Source organism: Dermochelys coriacea, chromosome 24 (assembly GCF_009764565.3).
Source record: "Dermochelys coriacea isolate rDerCor1 chromosome 24, rDerCor1.pri.v4, whole genome shotgun sequence".
In the NCBI taxonomy this organism is placed as follows: Eukaryota; Metazoa; Chordata; order Testudines; family Dermochelyidae; genus Dermochelys; species Dermochelys coriacea.
The window spans coordinates 306358-329984 of record NC_050091.1 but is presented as its reverse complement, the minus strand read 5'-3'; the positions used below and the strand labels follow the sequence as shown (position 1 = coordinate 329984).

Below are 23627 nucleotides of genomic sequence, written 5' to 3'. Positions count from 1 at the left end.
AGCCAGTAAGTATGAAAAATTAGGACAGAGTGTGGTGGGTAATAAGTGCCCATATAAGAAAAAGCCCTGAATATTGGGACAGTCCCTATAAAATCGGGCCATCTGGTCACCCTAGTGTGTGTGTGTGTGTGTATGGGGGGGGCACATGGAGTGAAGTGGGGGACTGTATGGCTGGTCACAGGGAGGGGGAATTGGGTGGGCAGTCTGGGGGGGGTGGTAAGAGCAGTGTGTGGGGGGGTGTTACATAGCTGGGGTGTGGAGGCTAATGGGGGTACATGGCAGGGGTTGGGAGAGGTGGGCAGGATGGGGGGGACAAAGATGGGTGGCTATTGGTGGGGGGGGGGGGAGTCTCAGGGAGCTGGGGAGGGCAGGGCATGAGTGCTGGCTGGGTCTAGTGAACCCACAGAGCAGCGTCCAAGCGATGGAAATTCCTCATGGGTCTGAAATGAAGCCAGAGAGGCCCTTGCATGGGAAGACAGCTCTGCCTTGCCCGCCCCCACAGGCCCCAGCTCTGTACAACCCAGGGAATCGGGGGCCCTGGATTGGGCAGTTGTGGTTTTTGGTGGGGTTTTTTTTTTTTTTTTTTTTCTAGACAGTTAGTCCCATCTCAGGCTAAATCCTGCTGGGTCCAAAGGTGCTGTGCTGCTTGTAAGGCACTCACAGTTGGTCCCTGCTGGACTCTGCTCCAGCAGGCTGCGCGGTAGGGAATTGACCAGTGCTGCATGCAGAGCAGGAGCCGTTTACCGCTTGCATCTCCAGGCCCAGATGGAATCGCTTGCCCTAATGAGAGCCACGTTGCTTGTCTATTCTTAGCTGCAAGGGCTGTAACCTTTCTGGGGCTGGGCTGAGGCACCTGGGCTGTAAGAGACTGTGAGGGGCTTGCTGCGTTGGCTGATGGCTCCACCTGATGGGGGTGCCAGTTACAGCACAGGCTGCACGGGGCCAGGGAAGTGGGTTAATCCTCCGAAAGCAAGGAGGTGCTTGTACAGAGATTCCTTAGGGAAAGATACACCACAAACTATAGCCATGAAATCCCACAAGGGAAACGTGCTGAAGGGTGTGAAGTGCAAGGGTTGAAGGCGGAGGGAAGCGCATGGCTTGTGCAGGCTGCTCCAAGAGTGTGGATCTAGGCACAAGGGAAAATATAACAGGCATAGCTGTAGCATGTTTCCTCATGGCTTGGGGTATGCAAAATGATACGGGCCCAGTGCTGGACAAGCCCTGACCCAGCAACAAGATAAGCCTCCTAAAGGCTGTTGTTTCCTGGTGCAGCTATTCCACCTATTGAGCCTGCTCCCAGGGGACCGGAGTGACATGCGCTAAGACACAATTGAGCCAGCACAGCGAGCTGAGCAGGTTAGCAGAGGCCAAACATGGTGCATGGGCAAAAGCCTGGCTGAGGGGGCTGTAGAGCTTCATGTTCCTCCCTCAACACCATGCAACTGCTGGTGACTTCTCAGAAGTCAAAGCTGACCTCGGCTGGCAAAGCGTTAATTCTAATGTGCAGCTGCTCTTTGAGCCAGTGGGATCCAGAATTTGGATTTTTTTTTTAAACCTTTTCCTCCTAGCCTCCTCTGCGCAGCTGGGCGTATACTGCTCCATTCACACCACCCTTCTCTAGGTTGTGAGGGTTGTCCCCGTGCTTGGCTCTGTCACCTGTTAAGACTATCTTCTGCTACTCGAACACGAGTGCAGCACTGACTCAACATGGTGGGGGGAGGAGTTCAGGAAGCCTGGACAAAATATGCCCTCCACCCCCCCAGCCCTGTCACACCCATGGGAGGGACTGATGTGTTGAGACTATGTTAAGTGAGGCTGCTCCCAAACTCATGCCAGCTGGTCTTTAGCACAGTGTCACAGGGAGCCTGGTAGGGTGCAGGCAGCATGGGCATCCTACCTGACACGAGAGGACCAGCATGTGAAAGAGCTGATGGGTTTTCTTTTGTGTGGGGGTGAAGGGAATTTGCTTTTGTGTGTTTGAACATGACCAACATATTCAGCTTCACAACTGACCATTCCAGATAAGGCCAAAAGTGTCCCTGAGATGGTTCTCACCCACCCCCCGCCTCCCGCATTGCCAGGCCAGTGAGTTATACTATCCATGTAGCTCTTATTTAAGGCTGGAAGGGGCAGGGGCACAGCATCTGCTCCCCATGCAAAGGGATGAGCAAGGCTCAGGTCCTAGCAGCAGATGCTGATTTCAATGAGGCACATTGTCTCTTCATGCTGTTTGTCTGTCCCTGTGTCTCAACTTCTTGGTGGCTGGAGGAACATTTGACTTTCTCATGTAAGTCAAATACCAGAAATAAAGCATGCTGGAGCCTGCGCAAGGGAGACAGGAGACACAGGCCTCCAGACACACAAGCGGTGAGCCCATGACAAAAGTCTCACACCCTACAGTGTCTAGTCCACACATTTGGTGGCTGCCTCTGCTCCCCACCCAACAGCTCCTCGAGTGTCACTCAATGGTTTATCTTCATTCCCTATTCTGCCCACTCATTCCTGCTCTTAGTTTTTAGTGGGCATAGCTGCAGAGGCCCCAGTGTGTTGGGTGCTGCTCCCCGCCGCCCCGGTGAGAGACAGACCCTGCTCCAAAGCGTTTGCAGGCTAAAAAAAACAGCTAGACAAAGAGTGGGCACCCTCAAGCAGCAACAATCCCATTTTACAGATGGGAGCCTGAAGGACACAGACATTAAGTGACTTGCCCAAAGTCACACAAGGAGTCAGTAGCAGAGCTGGGCATTGAACCATGATCACCAGAGTTCCAGCCCAATCTCTTAACCCAACCCTGGCTTCCTCAACAAACTAGATGTTGATTGCCATGAACATGCAGGAGAGAGGGGTAAGCAGACGCATCCCTTTTATGACAGGTTTCAGTGTAGCAGCTGTGTTAGTCTGTATTCGCAAAAAGAAAAGGAGTACTTGTGGCACCTTAGAGACTAACAAATTTATTTGAGCATAAGCTTTCATGAGCTACAGCTCACTTCATCAGATGCATTCAGTGGAAAATTCAGTGGCTTTTGTATGTATCCTCAACCCCTCAGCATCTCCCCAGAGCCGCATTAGCTAGGGTTTGGGCATCTCCTGGATTCTTATGCTCTTGGCTTTATTTCCCTCCCCCCTTTATTCCAAGATATCTCTTTATTACTCCCTGCACCAAGGCACTGCTCCCACAGCAGCAGCTATGGGATACACTTTCCCCATATTTCCTGTGGCAGCACCTCTCCCTACCCCAGGGATAGTGGACACTGGACTTTCTACTGGTCTGATAGGCTCTTTTTGTGAAGAGACAAGCTCACTGAGGGCATCCATCCGGGGATAGCTTGGGGCCAGGCAGCCCTCCCCCCTCCATTGCTGCTTGCTGTCATGCTGGCTTGCTAGCAAATGTCTTTACTGAATGGACTGCGCTTCCTCCATTTGTCTCCTGCAGGGGAAGAAGTCTATGGCTGACTGGTGATACTGGCAAGAATGGGATGGTGGGGACGGACATGCAGGGTACTGCAGTTCAGACCCTCCCCTGCAACAATGACTGTACTTCCACTCCACCTTATGATAGCTCTGCATCTCTTGGGAAAAGCTGTGATGTGCTAGTGACATGGAGGTTAACACAATCAACAGGCAACACACTAGCCCTGCTGAGTCATTGAGTTTCCCATTTACAAAGGACACTGCATTCTTGATATGCCAAGGCCACTGTACATGTGTCTTGGGCACTTGGTTATCTGCAGCATACTTTGTGCCTGGGTGATCTCAGAGTACCTACTATAGCAGATGTGGAAGCAAGAGCCAGCCAGGATCCATGGGCTGCAGAACAAGCTACTCTCAAAGCTGGTGTGGGGGCAACAGGCCAGCATGTGAAAGTGCCTTGCTCACACATTAATTAATTAAGCCTCTCACACACAAGGAATGAGTCAGTGTCAGAGCTAGGAACAGAGTTCAGGAATTCATGGTCCCTAGTATTGTCTCTACTGACAGGGCCTAGCCTCACTCTTCACCTTTCCCAGGTGGTCCTAGGCCTGACACTCAACTGTTGGCCATTTGTATTTAGCAGCAAATGGATTAAACATACACGTTTGCTGAGAGCCAGTCTCACTCCATGGTACATGCCCCACAGGACTATGAGAGCATTTCCAATAGTTTATTTGGAGGACAAATATTGCACATGCTGCTGAGAATTAGAAGAGACATCCCAAGTCACTGGACATCTGCCTCAGTGTTTGGGATTGAGTCCTGGCATATGAATCAATTTCCAGTGAGGGCCTGTGTACCCTCCCCTTCCCACTATACAGAAACATGATTAAAAGATGGGTTGTATGCCAATATAAACAGGTGGTTATCCTAATTGTGAAGCTTGAGTTGGTGCCTGTGGAAACCCGCTTCAAGGTGGTTGTCTCATAAAAAGCAAAGCACAATTAATCTGGGCTTCTTTCAGTCAACTGAGACAGGCTAAAAGTCGAAGTAGAGTTGGACCTTGCAAAGGAATTAAACCACTAGTAAAAGGTTCTAGCCATATAACTAAGAAGAAAACTAAGAAAGAAGAAGTGGGGCCGCTTAACACTGAGGATGGAGTGGAGGTTAAAGATAATCTAGGCATGGCCCAATATCTAACAAATACTTTGCCTCGGTCTTTAATAAGGCTAAAGAGGATCTTAGGGATAATGGTAGCATGACAAATGGGAATGAGGATATGGAGGTAGATATTACCATTATCTGAGGTAGAAGTGAAACTGAAACAGCTTAATGGGACTAATCGGGGGGCCCAGATAATCTCATCCAAGAATATTAAAGGAATTGGCACCTGAAATTGCAAGCCATTAGCAAGAATTTTTATTAATCTGTAAACTCAGGAGTAGTACCGAATGATTGGAGAATTGCTAATATAGTTCCTATTTTTAAGAAAGGAAAAAAAAGTGATCTGGTAACTACAGGCCAGGTTATCAGAGTAGCAGCCGTGTTAGTCTGTATTCGCAAAAGACTCCTTTTCTTTTTACAGGCCAGTTAGTTGACATCTGTAGTATGCAAGGTCCTGGAAAAAATTTTGAAGGAGAAATTAGTTAAGGACATTGAAGTCAATGGTAAATGGGACAAATACAACATGGTTTTACAAAAGGTAGATCGTGCCAAACCAACCTAATCTCCTTTTTTGAAAAAGTAACAGATTTTTTAGATAAAGGAAATGCAGTGGATCTAATTTACCTAGATTTCAGTAAGGCATTTGATACCGTGCCACATGGGGAATTATTAGTTAAATTGGAGAAGATGGGGATCAATATGAACATCAAAAGGTGGATAAGGAATTGGTTAAAGGGGAGACTGCAACGGGTCCTACTGAAAGACGAACTGTCAGGTTGGAGGGAGGTTACCAGTGGAGTTCCTCAGGGATCGGTTTTGGGACCAATCTTATTTAATCTTTTATTACTGACCTTGGCACAAAAGTGGGAGTGTGCTAATAAAGTTTGCAGATGATACAAGCTGGGAGGTATTGCCAATCAGAGAAGGATCGGGATATTATACGGAGGATCTGGATGACCTTGTAAACTGGAGTAATAGTATAGGATGAAATTAATAGTGAGAAGTGTAAGGTTATGCATTTTAGGGATTAATAACAAGAATTTTAGTTATAAGTTGGGATGCATCAATTAGAAGTAACGGAAAGAGGAGAAGGACCTTGGAGTATTGGTTGATCATAGGATGACTATGAGCTGCCACTGTGATATGGCTGTGAAAAAAAGCTAATGCGGTTTTGGGATGCATCAGGAGAGGCATTTCCAGTAGGGATAAGGAGGTTTTAGTACCATTATACAAGGCCCTGGTGAGACCTCACCTAGAATACTGTGTGCAGTTCTGGTCTCCCATGTTTAAAAAGGATGAATTCAAACTGGAGCAGGTACAGAGAAGGGCTACTAGGATGATCCGAGGAATGAAAACTTGTCTTACGAAAGGAGACTTAAGGAGCTTGGCTTGTTTAGCCTAACTAAAGAAGGTTGAGGGGAGATATGATTGCTCTCTATAAATATATCAGAGGGATAAATACAGGAGAGGGGAGAGGAATTATTTCAGCTCAGCACCAATGTGGACACAAGGACAAATGGGTATAAACTGGCCACCAAGAAGTTTAGACTTGAAATCAGACGAAGGTTTCTAACCATCAGAGGAGTGAAGTTTGGAATAGCCTTCCAAGGAAGCAGTGGGGGCAAAAGATCTATCTGGTTTTATGATTCTACTTGATAAGTTATGGAGGAGATGGTATGATGGGATAATGGGATTTGGTAAGTAATTGATCTTTAAATATTCAGGGTAAATAGGACTAATCCCCTGAGATGGGATATTTGATATTAGATCTGAGTAACCCAGGAAAGAATTTTCTGTAGTATCTGGCTGGTGAATCTTGCCCATATGCTCAGGGTTTAGCTGATTGCCATATTTGGGGTCGGGAAGGAATTTTCCTCCAGGGCAGATGGAGAGGCCCTGGAGGTTTTTCGCCTTCCTCTGTAGCATGGGGCATGGTTGACTTGAGGGAGGCTTCTCTGCTCCTGAAGTCTTTAATCATGATTTAAGGACTTCAACAGCTCAGACATAGGTGAGGTTTTTCATAGGAGTGGGTGGGTGAGATTCTGTGGCCTGTGCTGTGGGAGGATTGGGACTAGATGATCAGATGGTCCCTTCTGACCTTAGTATCTATAAATCTATGCAAAAAAAAAAAAACTGACTACAGGAGGAAATAGGCTTCCTCAGTAAGAAATTCCCATTGCCCTCTCCATGGCTTAATGAGTTTCATTTGTGAGCACCCCTTAGGCAAGGCCAGAAATGACCTCAGAAAGGCTGAATCACCTATCCTGGACTGCTACAACCAAGACAGATGGTGTGAGGCCACTCTTAAAGTCTTTGATTCCTCTAATGATCACAAATATTACATGTGCAGTTACTATGTGTGGCACCTGCACTGACCAGGTCTATTAACTTTGGCAGAATATAAAGAGTTGGATTGAATGGGGCCTGAGGGCATCGCCAATGCCCATGATTAGGCACATATTCTTGATTCAGAGTTTTCAATTGTTTTAGGTCTATCAAGGTTCCAATTTGTTTTCAGGTGGAATAACTGGGCATAAGAATTACTATCCTTCAGAGTTCATCCCCAAGGAGATCCTGACCCAGAGCTGCTGGTGAAGTTTTTCTTCAGTTCTAAGTCAAGTAGCATTTAAGTGGGTTCTAATCTGAAAATATATAATTCATGTTGCCAAAATATAATTTGCCAGTTGGAGCTGGAAATTTGTTTGTCTAATCCTGGCATCAGCCCTGCCTTTTCCTGCTGTTGGGGTGTGAGATGAGCCTAGCCCCCTCGAGCTCAGCCTTGTACATAAGTGTCCTCATGTCCGGGAGAGACCATCAAAGCCAGGATTGTTACAGTAATGGAAGTGGTGTAGACCTTAAAGCAATGCTGTTGGTTCATTCCTTTCTTGGCATGTATGTTCAGCACGGAAACTTTGACTTGGCATTTCCCATCCCAGCTGTGGATGCAACACAGCGTGCACACTAGCCCAGTTTCTGACTTGGAAAGTTGATAGTAACTATTCTTAGGACCCAGCTTTCCTGCTAGTGGGTTTCTGAATGACCTTCTAGGCCAGAGAGACACTTTTAACCCTTTTAAAGACATTTAAATAGCATGAGCCAATATTTTGGTAATTGTTCATTGTTCTATATGACAGGATAAAGGGCTCTTATTTTATTCTGTTCTTACTTCTAGCTCTGTGCAATTCTTAGCCTCAGACTAGGGACACTGCATCTTAATTGGAATGTTATTTTGCTTTCATGTGCTTTGCGCATGTATTATTGAATTCCACAGCTGTCTCTGTACTCTGAAATGGGGTGACCCTGGCAGAAGATGAATCCAGGTGCTTTTCAATTAATTGTTTAATAATATAGTCCTTGAGATGATGTCTGCAGCATGGAGGGAATGAATGCAAATGTATGGGTCAGATGAAACTTTTTAAAGGTAATACAGAGAATCAACCCCGGGGGCTGGGCTCCCATATCGGCTTGCTTATGTTTCTGTATGTTATGTTACAGCAGTTTGCAAAAAAACATTCTGTCCTAGGCGACCAATACAAATAGACAACAAAATGTTCCTGGTGTGAATGATGTGGAAAAATTGGAAAGAGTCCAGCGGACGGCAACAAAAATTATGAGGGGACTGGAACACATGACTTATGAGGAGAGGCTGAGGGAACTGGGATTGTTTAGACTGCAGAAGAGAAGAATGAGGGGGGATTTGATAGCTGCTTTCAACTACCTGAAAGGGGGTTCCAAAGAGGATGGATCTAGACTGTTCTCAGTGGTAGCAGATGACAGAACAAGGAGTAATGGTCTCAAGTTGCAGTGGGGGAGGTTTAGGTTGGATATTAGGAAAAACTTTTTCACTAGGAGGGTGGTGAAACACTAGAATGCGTTACCTAGGGAGATGGTGGAATCTCCTTCCTTAGAAGTTTTTAAGGTCAGGCTTGACAAAGCCCTGGCTGGGATGATTTAGTTGGGGATTGGTCCTGCTTTGAGCAGGGGGTTGGACTAGATGACCTCCTGAGGTCCCTTCCAACCCTGATATTCTATGATTCTATGACTGCTCCATTTTCCTGTGAAATACAGAATTCCTGAACGTACGGGAGCTCTGGAGGCCATTAAGTTACCAGAGCAGGATACAGAGTAGCAGCCGTGTTAGTCTGTATTCGCAAAAAGAAAAGGAGTACTTGTGGCACCTTAGAGACTAACAAATTTATTAGAGCATAAGCTTTCGTGAGTAAATGCATCCAATGAAGTGAGCTGTAGCTCACGAAAGCTTATGCTCTAATAAATTTGTTAAGTCTCTAAGGTGCCACAAGTACTCCTTTTCTCAGAGCAGGATAGTGACAGGAGTCTCATATCACCTCCTCCATCTGCAGCAGAGTACAGGCAAAGTACCTCAAAGGATTCCGAACAGCCTTCTTGGAAGGTCAGGGTCCCAACCTCAGAGGGAGGAGCTGAGTGGACTGACTCCCAGGTGAACCTCTAAGGAAAGATGTGACAGGGGACCTAGTACAGTCTTGGGGAAGCCAGAGGCAGGGGTCAGGTTATTAGAAATGACCCAAATAATGTGATTTCTAAGGGTTTTTGGTGTTGTCTCCTACGTGCATTCCACTCACAACGTGTCTGACAATGCAACCGGACTCTCCTGAGGAGAGTCAAAAGGGGGTGGTAGTACTTGGCCAGGCTGAATGCTTCAAGGGACTCCAACTGTCTCTTATTCTTTCTTAAATCACCTCTTTGTTTTTTTGGCTATTTCCTTTCATATGGGACATGGTTAGCTGTTACAATGTCAGTGTATTTATCTGGCACTCCCTCTGATCTAATATTAGTGACAGTGAATATGCAGGATATGGTGCCACTTTGAGATTAGTTTGTTGGTTACTGGCGTTGATACAGAGAATTTAGCAGGAATTGGGACAGTGATCTGAGGGCATACAATTTCCCCTTGATTTTGGATATGGGGATTTGGATATGGGCATCATATTTATAGGTTTAATGACTCATATACCAACCTGCCAACATGTGCAATCAAGGTTATACATCCCTCTGCTTCCTAATATTGGATGCCTTGTGCTGCAGCTCGATTTAGGCTCTTTGCACCTCCACTGCGATTCATATTAAGGTGTATTCAGTGCCTGCACACATGCTGTCAGCATCCTTTCTACTATAGGCTGTACAGCAGCAGGAAAAACAGCAGCACCACAACTATATCGGCTTGGTTTGCCAATAGTGATCAGGCAATGTGATATTCAAAGGAGATGGGGCAGCCATACAATTTAAAAAAAAGGCTGTAAGAGACTTTGAACACATCACAGGAGCTGTTGGGACAAAGAGGCAAAAAGGTGAAATCAAGGATGTGTGAAAGAAAAAAAACCCACAAGTCATCAATAGGAAAAGTTTTTCCATTTAATACTAGACTCTCTCAGGATTGAGATGCAGGCTTTTATGCAATTACATCCAATGTTAAAATTGGTAATACATAATTTACAAAGATTAACATCAAAACAATGATCTATTTAGATATGCTTTTGTAAAAAGGAAATATATTAGCAGCATTTATTTTCAGCAATCACACAGCCTACACCCATGCAGACTAAGAGTTCATATCTATTTGCAATAATGTAGTGCTTCCTGGTCTTAAAACAGCGATCCTGGTGACACACTGGTCTTCTCATTATTATAAAATAACCAAAAAATAAAAAAAGTCATTAATTTCTACACCAGTAAGAAAAACAATTCTTTGCACTTACCTAACATTTGATTGTCTAAAAAACATTTTGTTTAGTCTTTCAACAAAAGAAAGATAAAATGACAGAGCTAGTGTCTTGCTTCTGTACGCACTTTATTTTTTAAAAAGTTTTTAGTGTTTAACACCGTTTGAGACAATGATTTCTGTTATTAACTAAATGAGACAACCCAAAATTTTGGACATGCGATATTCCTACTACACGCACGAGTATTTTATACTCAGGGTTCCTGGTACTGTACAGTGCTTCTCTACAGTAAGAAAATATTCCAAACTATTTTCTTATTTCTTTTTTAATAAAATATTTTTTTCCTCAAAGGGTTTTTCCTTTCTTTTTTTCTTTTTAAATCAACACATAAAAGTTAATGGAATGAGTCATGTTCCACTAAGAGTAAAATAATAATTATAATAATAACAAGAATGTACATTAGGACAAGCTTGGTCCATTAAAAAGGAACATGTAACTACCGTATTGCTTTACATCCACGCAGCAGATATATACAACTTGGCACATTAAAAACTGTTTTTTCTTATAAGAACATCTAAAACAGGACTGTATATGCATATGTACGCCTGAAAGACAAAAAAGCAAAGCTATTTTAAAGGGGCAGTGTATGCCTACTGCCCCCTCCCTTTGCCACTAGCAGGGCCTGACCCAGAGACAGATGACAGCTTCCTGGCACTGGCTATTGGAGAAGATTACATGTTGAAATACAGGGGATCCCAGTACAGCACTAGTTTATGGCAAACTATGGCAATCACAATTTCATGCAGTGAAAAGTTAGCGCCTTGGCTGTAGTCTTTGGCAGCAATACTTTCATAACGGCAGAGAGAGGGAGTGGTAAAATACACTGTCTCTTTAAGAGACAGACGTTTTAAGCTGTACAGTTAGAACACAAGAATAGTGTTATTATTTGATATATTCTACAGTTCACAACAAATACTCGCTCTGAATACTGCTTGACGGTTCATGTAGTGAAGGTTTCGTTTTTTTCTTTTAACAGATTTAATTTGCACAACACATTGGACACACAAGAACCACAGCTTATCAAAAAAAACCAACAGCAATGGCGTCGTCAGGATTCGACTCGCTTTATAAAATTTATCTGCAGAAAAAATGTGAAAAATTACACACCCCCATTTCAGGATGTGGAACAACAAGTGCTTCAAACAACCAACTCTCGTTTCACTCTGAGCTGACTGGGGGATTTTCCTCTCTACATATCAAAGAAGCATCTGGGCACTGGCCGTTTCACGGTGAACCTTTTATACATCCTGGTACATTTCTTTCCTCTCTGAACTTGTGCAAATCAGAAGCCGCTCCTTCAGGGCAGCCTTTATTTTAAATCCACTGGGCCTTCACCCTCCCTACGGACTTCATACGTTGGTACACACCACTGGCAGTGCCAACGATACCTTGTACAATCATAGGACAACTGGTCTGTATGGGGAATATTCTCATCAGAGTAAATCAGTCCTCATCCTTCTATTTACCTCCCCTTTTTCCCTTCAAGTGGGGACATTAAGCAAAAATAAATTAATCTGACCATCTTGGACAAATAATCACAAGGTTTTCTCAGTACCTAACATCAATACAAGGCACGCCCAACAACACACATCATAAGAGCACTGCAGAGCAAGACAGGGCCACCTGCTTGCTCAGACTTCTAAGTGCTAACTGTATTTATGTCAGTTTTCTTCTACCCTCCTCTTCTTGGTTGGTGTACAGAACGGAGGGGGCTTCCCCGTCAGTCTCTAGCAGACCTGGTAGTGAACTCCAGATCACAGTCTGTTGCTGGAACATCACTTTCTGAAGCTGCTCTCCAGGATGGTGAGAGTACGCCTCCTCAATTTTCTTCCTGATCCTTCCTCCAGCAGGTAAGTGACATCAATAGCTGCAACAGACCACAGGGCTCTTAGTAAGGAGTTGATACAGTACAATTCATTGTACCTGATGCTCTAATATTAATCCATGTAACATGACAGAGAAGTGTGGTCTACTAGTCTGAGCACAGAAACTCCTAGGCTTTAATTCTGGTATTACATAAACTCTCTCCAAGGCATAGGGCACGTCTCTAAAGAACTGATCCAAAGCCTACTGAAGTCAATAAGAATCTTTTAATTCACTTCAATGGGCTTTGGATAAAGCCCTCAATCTCTTGTGCCTTTCTCTCAATCTTTCATCTGTAAACCAGAGACAATAATAATTAAACTACCTATCTCACTGGAGGGAGGGAGTGAATAATTAGTAATGACAGCGGGCTGTGAAAAAGTCCTATATAAATGCCTGTTTCATTATTAATAGGAAATTTCACTCAGATATTTAGTGGGAATTGCAAATGCTTCATAAGTAGGGCCCTACCAAATTCATGGTTCATTTTGATCAATTTCACTGTCATAGGATTTTAAAAATAATAAATTTAATGATTTCAGCTATTTAAATCTGAAATTTCATGGTGTTGTAATTGTAGGAGTCCTGACCCAAAAAGGAGTTGTGGGGGGGGTCACAAGATTATTGTACCGGGGGTTGTGGTACTGCTACCCTTACTTCTGCGCTACTGCTGGCGACGGCGCTGCCTTCAGAGCTGGGCAGGTGGAAAGAGGCAGCAGTTGGCCGGCAGTCCGGCTCTGAAGGCAGAGTTGCCACCAGCAGCAGCAGCGCAGAAGTAAAGATGGCAGGTACGGTACTGTCACCTTTACTTCTGCGCTGCTGCCTGCAGAGCTAGGCCCTCAGTCAGCAGCTGCCGCTCTCCAGCCACCCAGCTCTGAAGGCAGCAGTGCAGAAGTTAAAGGTGGCATGCTATGGTATTGCCATCCTTACTTCTGCACTGCTGCTAGCAGGGCGCCACCTTCAGAGCTGGCCACCCGGCCACAGCTGCCACTCTCTGGCCACCCAGCTCTGAAGGCAATGCAAGTAGTAAGGGTGGCAATACCACGACTCTCCCTAAAATAACCTTGCGATCCCCCTGCAACTCCCTTTTGGGTCAGGACCCCCAATTTGAGAAAATTTCACTGGTTTCCCCATGAAATCTGTATAGCATAGAGTAAAAGCACATAAAAGCAGATTTCATGGGGAAAGATAAGATTTCACGGTCTGTAATGTGTTTTTCATGGCTGTGAATTTGGTAGGGCCCTATTCATAAGAATGGCCCTACTGGGTCAGACCAAGGGTCCATCTAGCCCAGTATCCTGTCTTCCGACTGTGGCCAGTGCCAGGTGCCCCAGAGGGAATGAACAGAGCAGGTAATCAAGTGATCCAACCCCTGTTGCTCATTCCCAGCTTCTGGTAAACAGAGGCTAGGGACATCTTCCTGCCCATCCTGGCTAACGGGAAACATTTGTGAAGAGAACACTGGACACAAAATCATGTCCAGTAGCAGTGAGTTCAGTTAAAAGCATTTGGTTTACTAATATGCCATACATGACTCCAAAAACAAACCCAGAGAGGAAATCACTGTATTGTAGTGTACTGATGGAAGGGGTGCTTGCTCACCATTTTTCCCTGGGATTTTCTCTAAGAGGTTGAGTAGGATTTGATTAAGTCTCTCTCTGAATATGCCGCCTTTCCTCTGGAGTGCACAGTTGCCTTGTGACAGAGTTACTTTCCTCCACCTTTTTATCACTCTCACAGCCTTCACTAGAGACTGCCTCTCTCTCTGGCTCTTCCAGGCTACGCATCTCATTTGAAGCTTGTTCTTGGCTTGCTAGCACATCCTCAATGAGTGGAAGAGGATCTTCTTCTTGGTTCAGGTCTTTGATCTGTGGCTTTGAGCGGTCTGTCTTCCAGGATGATCTAGAAGGGAGAGAGAGGTGTAAAGATCACAGTTTTGGACACACCTGACAAGATGGTCAATTGTCAATGATTCAGCAACCCCGCTGTGGAGTGGCTTATGAATTTTCTATTGTTTGGAGCCAATCATACAGTAGTATCCTTGGAAGGGAAATCTGCAGCCTGAGAGGGAATTATAAAGCACGTAAGGCAATGCCCATAGCATTAGCTTATCTTGCAAAACTGCAAATGCTATTGCACATTTCCTGGGTTACTTCTGCATATTTAAAAAATAAAACATATTCTCCTTCTACCCTGAAATTTTTTTTTTCCAAGTGCCTAAGTTCACGATCCACTGAGAACTTGCTCTCTAATCTTCAGCAGTCTTAACTAGTGTTTTAACCCCCCAAATGGCATAAGACTGTGGGATCTCTCAGCCTCATCCTGATGTCAATCTGCATCACCCTCTGTTTAGGGATCTCTAGTAGCTATTCTGCCTTTGTAGTGAGTGGGCCCTATAGTCTCCCATGACATGTCTCAAACAGTTTCTGCCCACTTTCAAGAGCACCTAACCCCCATCTCTTTCTGCAAATGTGCTTCAGGAGGATTGCTGCTGGCTCCATATTTATTAGCATTTCCCCACACTTGTATCTGTTTGAATTTTGAGCAGGTTGTTTTTAATTACTTTGCTTTACTGTTTTTACAGTATCTCAAGGTTATTGATAGGGCATGGGTGCTTTACAAATAAAAACAACTATCCCATTTCTTTCACTAAAGAACAACTCAGTACGTAGGACTCACCTGCCTCCATTTCTCTTGTAGTTGTCTGGTACATAATGAGGCTACAACAATAATAAAGGTCACAGTTAAACAAACAAAGCACTAAGAACTAAGCATTGGACAGTATAAAAATATCACAAATTAAATCCCATTTAGAAGGAAGAGCTGGCCTGCCTCATGCATTGGACTTTAGTGGCTGAGGAAAAGGAATTGTGACCCATCATGATAAATACAGGGTGCAGGCAGAGAGCTAATCACCTCTTAGCACTAGCCCCCATTACTCATCTCTCAACACTTTAGCCCTCTAGGTCGCCTGGGTAAGTTTCAAAACCAGTGGGATATTCTGCTATAAAACACTCCTATTCAGAGAGCCTCATTTTCCCTCTGTAGGAATATGGATAGAATCTCTAGATCATATACAAGAGTTCGCTGTTCCTGAGGAGGAGAAACAAGCTCAGCTATGAAAGCTCTGCCAAGTCTGGTGCTTCTGAGCTTGGGGACTAAGCTGCTGACACTGCTAGGGGTAGGGGTGTGTACAGGGAGCAGCTAGTACTTCCAGGGAGTGGGGCGGTGAGTGAGAGAGACAGGGAAACGTGAAGGTATCAATGCATGAGATAGGGAGGGGCACCGCACTCCACGGTCTGGCAGCCTATCTGGAGTTCTCTTCTTGATAAGAGACATGTAATTTTCAGTACTGAAGGTCAATGATATGCAATTTGATGGAGCTGAGAAAAATTTGAAATTATGCCTGTTCTATTGAGAACCGTTGTTTAGGGTTGGCTAATCAAAATAACTTTTAGCAGAGCAACAGGCTTGGGATAGTTAGACACAGAATGTGGCATGCGCTTACGCTGTAAGCGACTTGGGACAGGGAGCAAGTCTCTAAATAAATAATGTTAATAATGTTACTATTAATATTTATGCCTGCGGTACAAAGCCAGCACAGACAGGCTAACTGTGAAGTTCACTGAAATATGAAAATGTTCTGCAACTGCTGAATTGTTGCTTGAGTCAAGGTTCAAGTTTTCTCTAGCCAGGAATGTCTTTGGTGAAAGCACTACTGGGATTTCTGTTGGAAACCAGGATGTTCAGCCTTCTACATCTCCATTTTTTCTAAGTGCATTTGCCTGAGAATTGGCAATGGTCTTCCTGCAATCAATTTCTTTTCAGATTCTTTTCTGATCAACTTTCTATCCAGTCTGAGTGTAATGTTTACATGTCAGTTCTCCTTGGTTTACCAGGCTTCATTCAGAAGCAGGGAGGCAACAGTTTTCCAAGACTGTGTTCTGTCTTATATTAAGAAGCTGAAAGGTCATGAGAAGAGACACTTACTGAGAAGTCTCTCTTGGGTGTGAGTTTCTTGGGGAAGTGGTCAAAGGCATACGGCTTGGTGCAGACAGGATAACGATTCCGGTGGATTTTATAGAAGAGGTGGGCTGATTTATCAAGGCGGTAATCACAGATATACACATCCTGCTCCTTCACTCCTTTTGGCCTCCCTGCAGTTACAGCAAAAACCAAAGTGCATATAGCATTCCAGGACAAAAACAAAGAGCATACACTATGGTACAGAGAGGTATTGTGCGCACTTACACTGAGGTCCCAGCTACACTTGTTCTACTCAATTCAGATTCATAACAAACAGGGGAATCTCCAATTCATTTTAAGAAAGAAACTTCCTTGCTCTAATCCCACTACACAGCTATCTACATTTACAATACATGAAAAAACTAATGAGTAGAGAAGGAAAATGCAAGGAGGTGGGGCTGAGGAGAGCTGATGTGAAGGGTAAAGAGAAGGAAGGGAGCATTCTCTATTGTAGGTGCAGAAAGATAAATCCCAATGTGTTTATTTTCTCACCGAGTAAAGCCTGCTTACCTTTACAGTAGGTGTAGAGGTCCAGCACACAGCAAGTCCCCACCACAGCCTCTAAGGGGATAATCTCATACAGTGGCACCCGGAACAGCTCATTGTGATAAAACCTTCGGGAAGGGGAGTGGTGGGTTTCATGTGGACGGAAATAATGATGACCAAATGCAAACCGCTCCTCTCTGTTAAAAGGTGTGAGAGACAGAGAGACTATTTCCCTTGAGCTGTGGTTTTGACTTCACTTTATGACCTATACTCACCACTCTTTTTGAATTATCTATATTGCCCTTTTAGCATTGGTTTTGACCACAGACAAGGTCACACCAATGAGCCTTGTGTTTTGTTGTTTACCCCTTCAGCAAATACCAATAATAATTCCAGTCTGATCTCTAGATCTTGTGTCATAAAAATAACTTTTTCTTTACACTCTTTAAAGAAGACTATTACAAGTTATTCTGTTTTCGGCAGATACCCAAAATGTCTTGAGCGCAGAAGGTGCCCTGAACATACTTTTCATTTTTCCAAAGTTTTTCTATGCGGAAGATATCAAGTTTCTCCCTGTTAATGTGGGATAGCAGCCGGTAGGACTGCCGGACAGGGTGCCCATCTGGAGTTCTTCGGCTGTCTCTCATCAGATATACGCAGTCACCTGGCAATAGGCAGAAGAGACACATCCTGTAAAGACCGTCTCATTTGACACAGTGGCCCAAAAACAGAGAAGAGACTGGTTTAGTTAAAACAACAACATGACACAGCTGCCCCATATTTAATTCTGAAAGAGTAAAATACAACTAATGCAGAACCAGTGAAAAAGGGTCAGATTGCCTTGGTCTTCTTCATGACACATTCTACTAGCAGAGAATGAAACATAACTTGAATTTTATGTCCCCAGCCAAATATGACGACATTGATTCCAAGGCCAGAAGGGACCACTGTGATCAGTGGTTTGACCTCCTGTATAACACAAGTATAGACCTTCTCCAAAGTAATTCCTAGAACATATCTTTTTAGAAAAACATCCACTCTTGATTTCAAAATTGTGAGTGATAAAGAATCCGCCATGACCCTGGGTAAATGCTTCTAATGGTTAATTACCCTCACTGTCAAACAGTTGCTCCTTACACCCAGTCTGAATTTGTCTAGTTTCAACTTCCAGCCACTGGATCATGTCATGCCTTTTTCTGCTAGACTGAAGAGCCTATAATTAAATATTTTCCCATGTAGATACTTATAGACTTTACTCTAGTCCCCTTAATTATCTTTTTGTTAAGATAAATAGATTGAGCTGCTGGAATCTCTCACTATAAGGCATGTTTTCTAATCCTTTAATCATTCTCATGGCTCTTCTCTGAACCCTAATTTATTAACATTCTTCTTGAATTGTGGGCACCAGGAATGGACATAGTACTTCAGCAATGGTCACACAAGTGCCAAATACAGACATAAAATAACCTTTCTAGTCCTATTTGAGATTCCCCGATTTATTCATCCAAGAATCGTATTAGCCCTTTTAGTCACAGCGATGTACTGGGAGATCATGTTCAGCTGATTATCCGTCGTGACCCCCCAAATCTTTTTCAGTCACTGCTTCCAAGGATTGAGTCCCCCTTCCTGTAAGTATGGCCTACGTTTTTTGTTCCTAGATGTATACATTTAGCCATATTAAAACACATATTTTGTCTTGCACCCAGTTTACCAAGAGATACATGGTGCTCTGAATCAGCAGCCTGTCCTCTTTATTATTTACAACTCCCCCAATTTTTATGTTATCTGCAAACTTTATAGTGAGGATTTTATATTTTCTACCAAGTCATTGATAAAAGCATAGGGACAAGAACCAATACCAAATCAAGAAACACACTCGACTGATGAAGATTCCCTGTTTAAAATGACATTTTGAGACTTATTGGTTAGAAAGTTTTTAATCCACTTAATGTGTACCATGTTAATTTAATATTCTAGTTTTTTAATCAAAACGTTATGTGGTACCAATTCAAACAGCTTATAGAAGTCTAAGTATATTATATTAATGCTATTACCTCTATCAACTAAACGTGTAAACTTATCAAAAGAAGATATCAAGTTAGTTTGACACAATCTATTTTCCATATACTCATGTTGATTTACATTAATTACATTATTCTCTTTAAATTCTTTTTTAATTGAGCCCTGTATCAGGTGCTTCGTTGTCTTGCCAGGGATTGATGTCCGGCTGACAGGCCTATAATTACCTGGGTCATCCCATTCATCCTTTTTAAAAACTAATACAACATTAGCTTTTTATCCAGTCTTCTGGAACTTTCCTGATGCTCCATGGCTTGTTGAAAAATCAACATTAATGGTCCAGTGAACTCCTCAACCAGCTCTGTTAAAATACTTGGATGCAAGTTATCTGGAACTGTTGATTTTAAAATGTTTAACTGCAGTAGCTTCTGTTTGATAATGTGCTATCACCACATGATGAGACTATATCATGTTTTTTCTCCAAATACAGAACAGAAATATTTATTGCACACTTCTGTATTATTAATGATGATTCTATCATTTCTATCTAGTAATGGATCAATACCATTGTCAGTATTCTTTTTGTTCCTATATATTAAAAAAATCCCTTCTCCTTATTGTCCTTAACTCTGCTGGCCATAGATTTCTCCCTGTGTCTCTCTGCTTCCCTTATCAATTTTCTACAATTCTGAACTTCTGATTTATTTTCATTACTATCAACTTCCCCTTTTTTCCAATTTTATATCTATATCTATCTATAAAAAAAACAGCTGCCTTCATTCCCTTCTAAACCGATTGTTTTTTTTTATAACCAGCACAGCCTTCTTCCTCAATTGTGGTTTATTGGGGATCTAGTAAAGAGTTCTTGCATGATTCCCAATTATCAGTCTAATTTTTCTGATTAAATTCTTCCTCCCAGCTGATTGAGCTCATAATTGTTTTCAGCTTTGTGAAATTCGCCCCATTGAAGTACCAAGTATATATTACTTGTGCGCTTTATTCTGCTTGCACATTATAAATGCAAAAGTCATGGTCATGTGCACCTAAGCTACTATTAATTATTAGCTCAGTTATCAGTTCTTCTTTATCTGTTAGGACAAGGTCTAATAAAGAGTTCCTCCCCGTTGTCTACAACATTTGAGAAAATAAAAATAAATTAACATAGGGGGTAGAACTGACCGCAAAAGAGGATTTGACTAGTAAAATGTTATTCAAATTTGTAATCGTAAGTGTAATGTTCTCTGACTACCTAGAGAACAGGTCATTGATGGAAAAGTAGATCATTGATCAAAAAACATTAAGCCTCTGACTACTCTCACACAGAACTCTAACAGGAGTAAAGCTCCTGAGAGATACATGCAGCTCTGGGGAAATGGATTAAGGAGGGCCAAGCAAAGGGAGCATTCTTGAGAACTGTGACTCTTTGCTCAGTATAACCATGGGACAGTTCCATGAACTTCTGCTTGTCCTTTACCAATGAAAGGAAGAAACAGTAGGCAAGTGAGTGTGGTCAGAACTCAGAGCCAGCGAGAATGCTAGAGAAATGCACAGTGTCATTCAAAATGCCACAGGATTTAATGTGCAATATTTTAAAAGATATTTCCAACTGTATTTGAATCCATTCACAATGAATGAAAAGCTGTGAAAGCCCCAGGAAAGCAAGTTCTTCAGCCCAAGACAGTTAGTGGTTCTGTGTGTGGCCCTGCAAAGCTGAACCCTTTTTACATGCAGACAGAAACTGGTGTTTGTCTATCCATTTGTATTCTCCTCACAGACTGATATCATCTGGGAAGGGAAAAAATAGCTTTTTCAGCTAATTTCTCTGACTTCAGTTCAGAGTAGGTTCAGCCTGTGCCTTGGTTACTTCCAAATCTTCACACAAGAGATGCCAGGCAACTAGGGCTGTAGTCTGAGAAGTCAAGTTCCATGAAGATCTGAAAGATTTCATGATCCCTGGGCCTTTTCAGTCAATTTTAGGATTAAAATTTTAAAAAAAAGTTAAATCGATAATTTGTCAGATTTGTATATTAAAAAGGGGCTCTGAGACTCCTCCTCCCAGATCTATTTCAGGGATTTACACTGCTGCCCGTCACCGTAGTAACTCTTTCTCTCTCTCTCTCTATTATATATACACACTGCAATATGTCAAGAAATGATAGACATAAAAATGGAAACTCTCTTTTCCTGGGTAGCCCTGACATGTGCCCTGCTGCCATAGGCCTCTCTTTAAACCCTTTGGCACACGGAGTTAAGGGCTTTTCTTCAGGGAACACCTCCTTTTCCTATTAAAAGGCCTGAGAGGCAAACCTTCCATGCTGAGAGAGGCTGCTGACCCCCCAGCTGAACAGTGGGAAGCAAATGAGAATATTTAAAAGCTTTGACATATTAAATTAATAAAGTTTCAGTTTTTAAAAACAGAGAAGCAACTTTAGTCCTCTCTGCCACCCACAGGGAGAGCAGAACAACTCCAGCATCTACTGTACATGACTCTCACCTCTTAGAGCATCCTGAAGTAGAAACATGGCCAGATCGGTGGCGGGGAGAGCTGTGGCTCAAATGCATTTCCTCATTGACCTCTAGACACAGGGAGAGCTTGTCTGCAAAGCCAGGGCTCAGATGACTAAGTTCTAGGCATATTTTCAATTGGAAATTTACCCCAAAATTACTCATAGGTGAAACAGAAATAACTCCCCCTCAGCCCTGAAAGGCAGTTTGCAGCTGTGAGAGTGCCAGGGGGCAGCATCTGTGCCGCTGTTCTTGCTCTCTGGGGTGTCCCTAGAGCTGTGCAAATCTCAGGCCATTGGTGAATTTATGGTATGGAAGTTCCTGTTCATTCTACAGAGTACAACTCCAATTGCAGAGTTTCCTAGCTCTGTATGTTGGAAAATCTGTGCCGCCCTGTTATTCTGACAGCTCTATATTGAATGGGTGGTTCAAGATTGACCTCAGTACGTTAATAAGACTCTGGGTGTAAAAAAAGACAAAAAACTCGTTGAAACAGAGAAACTAGAAGAGAAGGAACAAACCTAGAAGCCCAATATCCCCCCAATCAGCAACCCAATGACAAAATCAAACAAAGAGGAAACCAAATGTCTTTGGTGTGGCCAAGACGGTTGCTGCAGAGGGATTCTAAGAAAGGCTGAGGAAATGAGCATTTTAGAGTCTCACTCAAAGGATGGAGAAGGCACTGCTCCTGGTCTCTTTTTTAGTTACTCTCCCCTCTCCTGAAAAGTCTCCCATCCCCCCACGCCCCTTAATAAACATACCAACTGGTTTAACTCATTCTTGATCAGTTCTCTTTATATTGTATGGATCTCTTTCTAACCTTGTCTGTATCTGTGGGATGAAATTAAGAAAAAGAAAAATTCAGGTTCAATATCAGGAAAAGTCTCCTGACAGAGACCTCTATGAGATCTGACCCCTACAAGGCTTGGGGCTTTGAAACAATGACTAGAAGTATACACTGTGAGGAGCAGAAGAGGGGATGTATGATCTAATAGGTCTTTTCCATGTCCAGTGTATGGCCCTATGATCTATTCAGCTTGGTAGCAAAGTGCGTCCGAGCCCATGCCTTCCTTCTTGGACTTGCTCTTTCCTGTTAACTCTCAGCAGCTGCCTCAGCTTTCTTTCTTTGGCCAGAAGAAAGCTCGTGCCTCTGCTAAAGAAACGTAATGCCTACCCATCAATCAGCCTGTATCATCTCAGCCTCCTCACTATGTGTCACCTGCATAATAGCTAAGAGCATGATTTCATATTCATATGAAAGATGCATATATTTGAATCAAGGTCAAACCAGAGAGTTCTTTGTATCTTCCTTTCTGATGGAAATCACAGCAGGCACAGAGAATGCACACACCTTGGCGCAGCAACAGGTCATCCCGTAACAGACAGATGAAATAAACACAGCCAGGCTGGGCATAATGGGGACGAGGAATCATGGGGACCTCCTGGCAAAAGAAAGAAATGAATTGGTGAGATGGGGTGACCCTTTTCCATCATTTACAATCTGTCCGCACTGGGGCAGAGTGCCAACCATATATGCTGCACTTTGGAAATGCTCAGTATAGCTGGACACAGAATAAGAATTAATATTTAACGAATTAAAGAGGACTCAAGAGATGTATGTAAAGCTAGAGATCCTCAGGTGCGCATTTCCTGTCATGTTTGAACTGGCAAAAGCTCTGGGCCTCACAATTCTATACTGGCTTAAACCAACTCTTCTGCCGGATAAAGCGGAAAACTCTTCTCTGCAGTTTCTCTTTTCCTTGGGTAGGAGATGTAGGATTCTGGCTACTAATCTGTTCCCAACTTGGTTATTGTTGCAGTTGATAAAATCTAGCATGGGTTGCTTCAGAAGCTTGCTTTCTGCCTTTGCTAGCCCAAGAGAGAGAACTGTGAACTGACCCACACTATTTGCACGCCAGCACAAAGCTGAGAGCAACAAGAGTTAATTCTTTATTAACTCCATAGATTAGTTACACTCTGGCTAATTGGCACATACAATAATATAAATGCAAGTAGTATTACAGTTTGTGATTGTTACATCAGAGCAAGAGCAACTGAAAATAGTTTACCCTGTCCACAGATCGAGGGTCACACTGTTCACACAAGTAGTGTTCAACATCAGAATTTACACCCATGCAATCGCAGTGCTGCCAAACCTACAAAGAAATCCCGATTAAGAAGACATGGGTTATAATTTGTAAATAAAAATCTCCTCATGAGACAGATTAAGAGAGCATAAGAACAAGCAACCAAAAGGAAATGCAGGGCTTCTGGTGAAATATTTCACATATTGTCAGATAAAAGACAATAAGATCCGTATGCTGTTGGTTTTTATTCATCATTGCTGAAGTTTTAACTTCTCTGTATAAATGTATTGCTGGCTGTTTCATAAGTGTT

The 23627-nt window shown here is 43.1% G+C and overlaps 1 protein-coding gene across 1 annotated transcript in view; it reads right to left on the bottom strand.

Moving 5' to 3' along the window:
* Window positions 1–9943: 9943 nt before the first annotated feature.
* Window positions 9944–23627, bottom strand: part of ASH1L (ASH1 like histone lysine methyltransferase) — a 159081-nt gene continuing 145397 nt past the window's right edge. The window contains 9 exon segments of the mRNA XM_038383327.2: window positions 9944–12198; window positions 13797–13858; window positions 13860–14096; window positions 14874–14914; window positions 16185–16351; window positions 16731–16903; window positions 17232–17370; window positions 22582–22672; window positions 23300–23386. Coding sequence (XP_038239255.1) covers window positions 12107–12198; window positions 13797–13858; window positions 13860–14096; window positions 14874–14914; window positions 16185–16351; window positions 16731–16903; window positions 17232–17370; window positions 22582–22672; window positions 23300–23386 — 1089 coding nt within the window. The 3' untranslated portion in view covers window positions 9944–12106.